The 10192-nt window shown below is 68.9% G+C and overlaps 2 protein-coding genes across 3 annotated transcripts; both read left to right on the top strand.

Moving 5' to 3' along the window:
* Window positions 1-7: 7 nt before the first annotated feature.
* On the top strand, window positions 8-4715 carry USF1 (upstream transcription factor 1). Of its 2 annotated transcripts, none has more exons than XM_037411892.1 (11): window positions 8-138; window positions 1090-1159; window positions 1374-1423; window positions 1688-1800; window positions 2043-2144; window positions 2223-2415; window positions 2514-2601; window positions 2836-2894; window positions 3630-3724; window positions 3820-3948; window positions 4037-4715. In XM_037411892.1, exons 2-11 carry the CDS (start codon window positions 1152-1154, stop codon window positions 4124-4126), a joined length of 927 nt encoding a protein of 308 aa, XP_037267789.1. In that variant the 5' UTR covers window positions 8-138; window positions 1090-1151; the 3' UTR covers window positions 4127-4715. The 2 variants fall into 2 exon arrangements, with proteins under 2 accessions (XP_037267789.1, XP_037267788.1); XM_037411891.1 differs by having other exon boundaries at window positions 1682-1800.
* A 737-nt stretch (window positions 4716-5452) lies between these two features.
* On the top strand, window positions 5453-10142 carry F11R (F11 receptor). The gene is made up of 10 exons (XM_037411893.1): window positions 5453-5575; window positions 7581-7637; window positions 7937-8050; window positions 8144-8287; window positions 8469-8671; window positions 8749-8851; window positions 9306-9410; window positions 9494-9503; window positions 9697-9745; window positions 10038-10142. The coding sequence occupies exons 1-10, from the start codon at window positions 5503-5505 to the stop codon at window positions 10071-10073; spliced, it is 894 nt and encodes a 297-aa protein (XP_037267790.1). The 5' UTR covers window positions 5453-5502; the 3' UTR covers window positions 10074-10142.
* Window positions 10143-10192: the final 50 nt, after the last annotated feature.

Raw genomic sequence — 10192 nt, 5'->3', positions numbered from 1 at the left:
CAAGATGGCGGCGGGGGTGGATGCGGGGCGCGCTTCCGCCCGGGCCCGTCATGGCGGGGCGGCGGCGCCGTGCGCATGTGCGGAGCTCCATGGCGAGACAAGGGGCCGAGCGCGCGCAGGGCGGCCCGGCGCAGCGAGGTAACGGCGGGGGCGGCGGGGCCGGGGCCGGGGGCTGCGTGGGGCCGGGGGCGGCGACAAGGGCCGGGCCGGGCAGCCTCCCCCCTTTCCCCCGCCCGCGGGTCGCGGGGCTCGGGCGCGGTGGCGGCCGTCGGTGGGCGCGGGCCCGGCCGCGGCCCCCGGGCCCATCCGCCGCTGCCCCCGGCGGGGCGCGGGCCCCCCCTCTCCCTCCCCCGGGCCCCGGTATCCGCCGCCTCCCGCCGCCCTCCCCCGGGCCTGTCACCGCGGCCGGGCCCTGCCCGGCCTGTCAGCCGCGCTGCTGCCGGCCCGGCCCGGCCCTGTCACCCCCGGGAGGGCCGGCCCGCCGCGCCCCCGCACCTGACACCCCCGTTTCCCGGCCCGGCGCGGGGGGTACCGAGTGCCGGGGGAGCCGCGCCCGCCGTGGGGGGGGACCCGGTGCCGTGGCTGGGCGGAGGGTACGCGGGGCCGAACCCCGCGGCGGGCTTGGGGCGGCGGCGGCGGCGGGGGGGGAGCGCCGCCGCCGCTGTCGGTGCCCCCGGTCCCGGCTGCCGCGGCGGCCGCCGCCGGGTGACAAAGGACCGGGGGGAGCCGGGTGGCGGCGGCCGCCCTCGGGGTCCCCGGCACAGGCCGAGCCCCAGCGTCCCCGGAGAGCGGGGTGGCCGGTGCCTGCGGGGACAGCCGTGTCACCCGCGGGGCGGGACCGGGGCGGGGGCGCCCGAGCGCGGCGGCCGGTGTGCGGCTGTGGGGCCGGGACTGCCGAGACCACCGGGACCCGGCCTCGCCTGCATGCCTGCCCCGGGGCCCGGTCCTCGCTCCCGGGCGCCAGTGACAGCGGGGGGATGTCCCTCCCGGGCTGGCGCCGGTTCCGCTGCGGCGCAGAGCGGCAGGTCCCGGGCAGGAGGAGGAGGAGGGGAGGCTGGGGCGCGTCCCTGAGCCCCCCTCTCCCCGCAGGGCTGTGAAGGCCGGGAGGCTTCATCTGCGACTGCCCCGCTGATGCCTGTCGGAGCGGAGCGATGAAGGGGTGAGTGCCGGCATGCCGGGGGCACTGCGACCATGCCGGACCCGCCGATCTGCTCGCCGGCGCCCGCCTCATGTCTGGGCTTTACCACGGTGACGGGGCCGGCCGGGCTGACGCCGGGCTGGTGCTGCTGAGGGGGCTGGGGGATGGCCGGGTGGTCCTGGCTCCGCGGCGGTGGGGGACCCCAGCCCTCACCCACCTCCCCTCGCCCTTGTAGGCAGCAGAAAGCAGCCGAGACAGAAGAGGGAACGGTGCAAATCCAGGAAGGTGAGTGGGGACCCCTCTCCACGCTGGGGGGGCTTTGGGGCTCAGGCTGCCCCACAAGGAAGCCCGAAGCCCCAGCTGGGCCCAGTTTAGACCCAGCAACTGGCGCCTTGTGGCTGGAGGCACGTGCTGTGACAACGCCGCACCCTGTTCTTGCCCCTGGGAGAGGGTATGGCGCTGAGGTCCCTCGGCAGCGTGGGGAGCCCTGGCCCTGGCCCCTTCCCGTCATGGGCTTCCCGCCCCCCCTCTTCTTGCCTTAAGGTGCAGTGGCCACAGGTGAGGATCCCACCAGCGTCGCCATTGCCAGCATCCAGTCCGCGGCCACCTTCCCTGACCCCAACATCAAGTATGTCTTTCGCACAGAGAACGGCGGGACGCAGGTACGCAGACCCTCCAGCTGGGTTCCCTCTGGACGGAATGCCGAGGGGCTGGGAGGCTTTTTGGGGTCCAAGTGGGTTTCAGCTCTGCTGGAGCACCCGCTGGTGTCGCAGCCAGAGGGGGTGCGGGGAGGGAAGCGCCAGGGCTTGGTCCGGCACTGGGTGGGTTGGATGCCGGGGTTGGTCCTGGGCAGGCTGAGCTGCTGCCTCGCCGCCCGTTCCCGCAGCCGCGGCTCTCTCGGTAGGTGATGTACAGGGTGATCCAAGTGGCCGACGGACAGCTGGACGGACAGACAGAGGGCACCAGCGCCATCAGCGGCTACCCCGCCACCCAGTCCATGACTCAGGTGGGTGCTGGTGCCAGATGGGAGCAGGACCATCGCCTTGGCTGGACGCGAGCACCCGCTGTTGTCCCTCCCCTCCAGGCTGTCATCCAGGGCGCCTTCACCAGTGAGGATGCAGTGGAGACTGAGGCCACGGCCACCGAGACTCATTACACCTATTTCCCCACCACGGCCGTGGCTGACACCAGCACCTCTGCCGGCGCGGGGACCACAGCCACCGCTGTTGTCACCACGCAGAACTCGGAGGCCCTCCTGGGGCAGCCCACCCCCACAGGTACGGCCATCGCGGGGAGGGGCGTCATGTCCCTGTTCCTCGTGGGGCCTGTCAGGGTGCTCCCCACCTGATCCCCTCTCTCATTTGGGGCCGTTCAGGGCAATTCTTCGTGATGATGTCACCCCAGGAGGTGCTGCAGGGCGGAGTGCAGAGGTCCATCGCCCCCCGCGCCCACCCCTACTCCCCGTGAGTACCGGACCCCTCCCCAGCCCCCCTGAGCACCGGCGTGTCACAGCTGCCCTTTGCTGTGCCAGCACCGGTGCAACCAAAAGGAGGGATGTTCTGGTGGTCCAGCAGTGGGTCACCCCCACCTGCTGTGGGAGCAGGAGTGAGGCCTCCCCCGTGCTGGCACAGGGAGGCTGGCACGCAGCCGGATCCCTGCCGGTGTCACCGGGACCGACGCTGCTGCTCTTCCCACAGGAAGTCGGAGGCGCCACGGGCCACCCGGGATGAGAAGCGCCGGGCGCAGCACAACGAAGGTGTGGGCAGCAGGGTGGGGGGGGATCATCCCGTCCTTGGTGCGGGGTGGGGGGGGCTGTGGCGTGCAGCAGCGTGGGGAGCTGAGCCATCCCTGGGTTAACGCTGTCTGTTCCCACCTCCTAGATGGAAAAGATCTTAAGGACGTTTCATAAAGCTCTTGTCAGTTAAGGGTAAAAACCTTTTTGGGGAGAGCTGTAATTAGCAGCAGCAGGGGAAGCCAGAGCTCGCAGGATTAAGCTCAAACCTCGGGGAGCTCGAGCACACCCAGGTAAGGCACCCAGGCGGCCCCTGGCTCCGCCATCCCGGGCCAGGAGGAGACGGCACAGGCGGCCCTGGAAGTGCTGGGCAGCGTTCTCCCTCCTCCGGCTTCAGAAACGGCTCCTCGGAGATGCCGAAACGGGGTGTCAGCCCGGTTTTACCAAAAAAACTGGCGGTCCTGTCCTTGCCCCCCAGGCGTGGGCAGAGCTCGGGCCGTTTGGGTGCTTTCCCAGGGGGCTGGTGCTGGGGGGGGGTGAGCCGGGCAGGATCCGTCCCTGCCCACCACGCCTGCCCCTTTCCTGGGGGGGCCGGGCTCGGCGCAGTCAGGGATGGTGGCCCCCAGCCCCACAGAGGAGGGAGCTGGTTTGGAGCAGGGGGGGGGTGCTGGGCTGAGGATCTGGGGCCCTGGCATGAGGCTCGGGTGCCTGCTGGGGGTCTTGCGATGGTGCTGATGCTCCCCCCGCTCCGCCTCGCAGTGGAGCGCCGGCGCAGGGACAAGATCAACAACTGGATCGTGCAGCTCTCCAAGATCATCCCCGACTGCTCCATGGAGAACACCAAGTCGGGACAGGTAGGTGACCCCCTGGGGGGCTGCGGGGCTTGGGAGAGGCTCGAGGGGTGCCAGTGCCCCCTGGCCTCACCTGCCTGCCGTGTTCCCCCGCCCAGAGCAAGGGTGGGATCCTCTCCAAAGCCTGCGACTACATCCAGGAGCTGCGGCAGAGCAACCACCGCCTCTCCGAGGAGCTGCAGGGCCTCGACCAGCTCCAGATGGACAACGAGGTGTTGCGGCAGCAGGTGAGGCGTGGGGGGGGGGTCCCTTTCGGGGGTGCTGGGGGGTTTCTGTGCTCGCCCTTGTCCCCCCAGCACCTGTGTCCTGCGTCAGGTGGAGGATCTGAAGAACAAGAACCTGATCCTGCGGGCGCAGCTCCGCCAGCACGGCGTGGAGATAGTCATCAAGAATGATAGCCACTGACGGGGACGGCGGGGATGGGGCCTGGCGGGGGGCCGGGGGTCACCCCCCCTACGCCTAACCCCCCCTGCCTAACCCCCCCGGCAGCGAGCACCTCCCCGGCGTGACATGAGGACCCTCCCATTTGGTTTGTGCCCCCCGCCCCGTCCCCACCACCACCTCTCCCATCCCAACCCTTTGCCCCCACCCCGTGTCCCTGGGGGTCCCCGTGCTCCCCCCGGTCCCGTCCCCCGTTCCCCCCCCCCCCCCCCCAGCGCTTCGTGCACACGCTCTCGGCCAGGCGGGCGCCGGCCCCGCTGCCCCCCCAGCACTGCCTCAGTCTCCTGGCCCCCCCACCTGCGCCCACGACGCCCCCTGCTCCCACGGGGCCCACCCTCCCCGGGGGACTGTCCCCTCGGGGGGGGGGGCTGTGGCGACTCTTGCCCCTCCCTGCCGGCCTCGGGCACCCGCTGGGGGTGCGGGGGGTCCTGGGGTGCTGTGGCCCCCCCCTCCCTGCCCGCTGTGGCTGGCCCGGCCTAGTGGGGCCAGACTTTTTTTTAAAACTATGACTTTAAAAAGCGAAAATAAATAAAAATAGTGATTTGTTTTTCCAGGTCCTACAATTTATTCCCCCTCCTTTCCCCCACTCCAGCACCCCAGGCCCCCCCCAGGCGTTGTGGGGGCTCCCAGCAACCCCAAATCTGCCCTTTCCCCCCCCCCCAGCCACCTTGCAGCACCCAAGGGACCCTCTGCCATGGGGCCGGGGGCACCCAGAGACCCCCGGCCCCTTCTGCCTCGGGGCCCCCTATTCCCGGCTGAGCCCCCCCCCCCCCGGGATGGGACTTCGTGTCCCTGCGGTGTCACTGGCGTCATGTCACCGTGGTGTGACAGCGCGGTGCCACGATGGCTCCGTGGGAGCAGGGGAGCGTGGGGGGTGCGGAGGTGTGCTGGGAACACTGGGGCCGTACTGGGAGCCCGTCGGGGCCCGAGGAGGCCGCGGGTCCCGTCGCTATGGCAACGCCCGGGTCCCGCCCGAGGGCCGCCATGAAGGACGCAAAGCGCGCCCATTGGCCAGAAGTTAAAGTGCTTCCCCTGATTGGCCGGTGAGCCTCGCTTTCTCCACACCTGTCGCGCGCGCGGCCACTTCGCCTCAGCCAATCGAGGCGGCGTTGCGGGGCCGAGCCGGCCAGTCGCTGGAGCGGGCCCGGCCCTTTGGCCGAGTTGACAGGCGGCGCGGCCAATGGGGCAGGGGCAGGGGCGGTGTCGCCCAGCACCTGGCGGAGGGGCAGTCCCAGGTTGGCCCAGCCCCCGTGGGCGGGCCGGGTGGGCGGGGCCCACCTGGGCGGGGCGGGGCCACACCTGGGCCGGGCGGGGCGCGCAGTGCGGCGGCGGTGGCGGTCATGGCGGGAGCGGCGCGGCGGGACGGCCCCGGGCCCCGGGCCCCGGTCCTGCTGGTGCTCGGTGCGGCGGCCGGTGAGTGCCCGGGGGGGGCGGGCGGCCACGAGGTGCCTGGACAACGGGGCAGTGGCGGTACCGGGGGGCCGCGGGTCGCTCTGGGGGCGCCGGGGCGGTTGCGGTACCGGTACCGGGGGGCCGCGGGTCGGTGTCCGGAGACGGCGGTGGGCTGCCTGGAAAGGGTCCCGGTACCGGGCGGTGGTAGCCCCGGAGCCAGCGCCGTGTGTCCCGCTTTGTTCCCGGGCGGGGAGCAGGTCACGGAGGGGCCCCGGTGCCGCCGTACACCGCGATAACGGGCTATTAATAACACGGCCGTGCCCGCCCGCCTCCCGCGGGACCTCTGGCCCCGGAGCGGCGGGGGGGCCGTTAGAGCCCGGAGCCGCCGCTGCCCCGTTATTTACGGTTCGTGGTTGATTTTATGGGTGCACAAGTTTTTCACCACCCGGGTCACCCCACCGGGGAGGGGTCGCCGGCCCCGAGACCCCCCAAAGGCCCCCGTGGCCGTGACGCCCGGTTGAGCCCGATGGGCGGGCAGGAGCTGGCCCCTGCTTTTGGCCAGACATGGGGCAAGAGCTGTGCTGGTGTCACCGACTCCATCCTGGCACCTCTGTTCCCACCGACCCATCATCGCTTGTCCCCGACACCTGGTAATTTGGGAGGGGGGGGGGCTTCAGGGTACCGGCGGCTCGGCGGGGCCAGGGGTACGGATGCAGCCGCTTCCCGGAAACCCGCTGTGGGAAAACATCCCGGCCGAGGGCTGACGGCTTTCTTTGTGTCACGGGCTCCGGTGAACCCCCGCCGGCGGTGGTGGGGTGTCCCGGTCCCACTCCCCACAGGGCAGGCATCGGGACATGCCCCCCGCCCCAGGTTAAGGAGCAGCCGGGGTCACCGACGGCCGAAGTTACAGGGTTCATCATCGTAGGCTCACGGGCTGGGCTGGTGGTGGCCTTCCTGTCGGCCCTGACGTCCCTCCATTGTGCTGGAACAATCCTGGAGTGGGCTGGGGTTAACCCCATCCCAGCTGATTCGGACCTGGAGCTGGCAGCGCCTGTGTCCTGGTGGCAGCACCCACCCCGGCAGCCTGTCCGGCTCCCCCCAGCACCCCCACGATGATCTCACGAAGCTGCTGGGATGGCACCTTTCCGCTGTTTCTGCCCCAAATCCGCCCAGACAACCCCCAGATCCTTTTCCCCTCCTTGCTGCGCTGTGGTGTGGTCCCGTGGCACGGCTGTGTGGGGGTCCGATGGCATTCCCAGCTAGCGCTGTGCCACTGCACCGGCCATCAGGAGTGGTGCCAGGCCCCGCGCTGGGAAGCGCTCTTTGCCTGCGGACACCAGATGCCCCGTTCCCCCACCATTTTCCCTCCAAAATCGCTATTTCTGCCCCTACCCACCCAGGTTTCGCTTGGCAGCGGTTTGCGGTGCAAAGGTGCAGGTGGGTTGGGGACAAGGCCGTGCCACTTCCCGGTCGCCTTCCCCCGTGACGTGACTCACCGGCCGGCGTCACTGCCTTCCCCAGGCCCAGAACTGGGAGCCGGGGTGGCCAGGCTGGGAAGCGCCGGCTTTGAGCGGCCTTGAGGACCAACAGCACCAGCCCGTGCTGCCACTGCCATGGCCTGGCAGTGGTGACAGCTGCCGGGAAGGGCAGGAGACACGCGTGTGTGGGCTGTGACGGGGCATGTGCGGAGAAGCGGGGGTGTCTCTGTGTGTGTGCGCAGAGGGCAGGGAGTTGCGAAACGTCCTGGCCAGTTTCCTGCGAAACCAGGCAGAAACCGGGCAGGGCAGGAGGTGACGTGACAGCACAAGCAGCACCAGGAGCAGGCAGGACAAGATTTTCCGGCTCCCAGGGCCGTGACATGCTGGGCAGCACAGCACAACATGCCATCACCCCTGCCAGGGGAACGTCACCGCTGCCTTGGGGCTCCTGGTGACCTCCCTGACCCAGCCACAGCTTCCCCTGCTTCCTTCTATGCCATCGCTGGGGCCCCTCTGGATTTCTTAATGGTGTCCTTTCCCCCCTGCAGTGTCCCTGGTCGGAGCCCAGGTCACCTCTGAGAACAGAGAAGTGCCTGAACATAAGCGTGAGTGCCCAGCTCCGGCCCCAGCACCCCCCAGCTCGCTGACGGTCCCCCCTGCCCCGATATACCAGTGGGCCATGGCCAAGCTGCGGCCCCTGGCACCTCAGCACTGCAAATGGGCTTCACCCCGGGGTCCCCAGCCTCCTGGGGAGCACAACACCTGAGGCTGGGGGTGGATTTCCCGTGTGGGGCTGGACCAGGGAGGGTTTGGGGCTTCCCGGATTGCCGCCCACGGTGGGATGCAAGCGTGCTGCTGCTCCAGCGCGCTGGCATGCACCCACAGTGCCGCTCTCCCCCGGCAGCTGCTGACATCCCCTGCTCAGCGTATCGGTTCGGCTTGAGCAACCCCCGCATCGAGTGGAAGTTCCAGAAGGGCTCCTCGCTGGTGCTTTTCTACTATGGGGGGGAGCTGACAGGTATGTCCCCGGGGACCCCCCGGTGTGGGGCATCCCACCCATCGGTCCGTCTGTCGGGGCCGGTTCCCAGCCCTGTCTCCGCTTTCTTGGCAGACTCGTACAAGAACCGGGTCCAGTTCTCGCCCAACGTCATCCACTTCAGCACGGTGACACGGGAGGACACAGGGAAGTACATCTGCGAGGTGGTGGGGAGCGGCAACCAGATCGCCAAGTCGGAGGTGAACCTCATCGTCCAAGGTGCGGCCGCCCCCTGAGCCCCCTGCCCTCCCTGGCCCCCGTGTGGCTCGGCTGCCCCAGGACCCGTTTCTCGTCCCCGTAGCTGAGCCCATCCTTGTCCCTGCCATCACGTGGGGACAGCCAGCCACGGGGAGGATGCTGGCACCGCTGTGCCGTGCCCTGACGCCATGCTCTCCTGCAGTGCCGCCTGCCAAGCCGGTGGCCCATGTCCCCACCTCGGCCACCATCGGCAGCAAGGCCGTGCTGCGCTGTACCGAGACGGATGGCTCGCCGCCCCCCACCTTCCGCTGGTACAAGGACAGCATGCTGATGCCTCCCAACCCCAAAACCAGCCCGACCTTCAGGAACTCCTCCTATACCCTGGACCCCGCCACGGGGGAGCTGGTGAGTGCCGGGTGCTTCAGATGTGGGGACCCCCAGCCTTCCCCCCCCCCCTCACTCATCTCTCTGCTACCATCTAGATCTTTGAGCCTCTCAGTGGCTTCGATACCGGCGACTACTACTGTGAGGCAACGAACAACGTGGGATCCCCGCAGAAATCGGCCGTTGTCCACATGGAAGCCAGTAAGGAACAGCAGCAGAGACCGGTGCCACGGGTGTCCCCCCATCTGGCCCCAGTGTGGGGCTTTTTCAAGCTCCGCTTGGGCTGCTTCTGGCACAGGTCATGCTCTGGGGGGTGCCAGTGCAGGGCGATGCTGCCCTTCCAGGTTCGAAGACATTAATTAGCTGTGACGTTAATGATACTGCTGTAGTCTCCAACAGCCCGGGGTTAAAGAAGCCCTCGGAGCGATGCTGGGGGGTGGGAAGGGGGAAAGCCGCCCTTGGGGTGCGTAAAACTCGACCAGGCAGCCCGATCCCCCTCTGAACCAGATCCAGCTTTGCTGCGGCCCCACTTGGAGCGGAGGCTGGGCTGGGGGCTCGCTCCGGCCTCTTTCACGCTGGGATTTCTGCGGGATCCAAGCTGGGGATTTCCGTGCCGGCGTCGGCCACCCTCCAGCGTCCTGGTCCCTCTTTCCAGGTGAAGTCAACGTGGGCGGCATCGTGGCTGCAGTCGTGGTGCTGCTGATGGTGCTGGCGCTCGTGGCCTTCGGCATCTGGTTTGCCTACAGCCGCGGCTTCTTCAGTGAGTACCGTGCCAGCCGCCTGGAGCCGCTCGCCCCGGTGCCCCCCGCCCCTCCCTAAGCCCCCTGTTCTGTTTTATTTCAGAGAGAAAAGAGTAAGTGAAGCTGTAATGCTGCTGCCTCCCTTCCGGCTGCCTCTTCTTCCTCTGCCAGCGGGGACGGGTGGTCTCTCCCTCCACCAGCCCCTGCCCGCGGGCTGGGAAGGTGCCTGCGGTGTCACCGGGTGCCCGGGGTGGGGACGAGGGGGACTCTGGGCAGTGTGACATCTACCACCCTTGCCTTCCGCAGCACCGCCGGCAAGAAGGTGATTTACAGCCAGCCCTCGCACCGCAGCGAAGTGAGTACGGGGTGGGACGGGTGGGTGGTGACAGTGCCACCAGGCTGTGTCACCTCCCAGCAGGGTGTGCAAAGCTGGGTGCCCAAAGGGGGTGAACGGAGACCCCAGTGCCCCCATGGCTTGGCAGGTGCCACCCCTGTCCCCAGCATCCTTTGTCCCTGTCCTGCTTGGAGCAAGCCAGGCTCCTTGGGGACTGTGACCTCCCTGGGGACAGTGGCACAGCCAGCCAGCTGCTCCCCGCTTGTGGCCCTCATTGCACCCACCACCATTAATGTCCCCCTTCTCCCCACAGGGAGAATTCAAGCAGACATCCTCCTTCCTGGTGTGAGGCTCCCGCGCCGCCAGCTCTTGTAAATGTTCCCCAATTACTGTAGCTACACCGTGATTTTTAACTTTTTTTGTTGTTGTTGTTTTTTAAGTATCACCCAGTGCCTTTGCAGTCACTTC

The sequence above is a fragment of the Falco rusticolus genome, chromosome 19 (genome assembly GCF_015220075.1).
Source record: "Falco rusticolus isolate bFalRus1 chromosome 19, bFalRus1.pri, whole genome shotgun sequence".
Taxonomy (NCBI): domain Eukaryota; kingdom Metazoa; phylum Chordata; class Aves; order Falconiformes; family Falconidae; genus Falco; species Falco rusticolus.
The sequence above is the reverse complement of the archived record's forward strand: the minus strand, read 5'-3'. Positions and strand labels throughout refer to the sequence as shown.

Coding starts and splice junctions, on each gene's coding strand:
- USF1 (XM_037411891.1), top strand. Junction 2,602..2,835: donor CGCGCCCACCCCTACTCCCC/GTGAGTACCGGA, acceptor CTCTTCCCACAG/GAAGTCGGAGGCGCCACGGG. Junction 3,949..4,036: donor ACGAGGTGTTGCGGCAGCAG/GTGAGGCGTGGG, acceptor GTCCTGCGTCAG/GTGGAGGATCTGAAGAACAA.
- F11R (XM_037411893.1), top strand. CDS start 5,503: ATGGCGGGAGCGGCGCGGCGGGACGGCCCCGGGCCCCGGGCCCCGGTC. Junction 8,288..8,468: donor GGTGAACCTCATCGTCCAAG/GTGCGGCCGCCC, acceptor GCTCTCCTGCAG/TGCCGCCTGCCAAGCCGGTG. Junction 8,672..8,748: donor ACCCCGCCACGGGGGAGCTG/GTGAGTGCCGGG, acceptor GCTACCATCTAG/ATCTTTGAGCCTCTCAGTGG.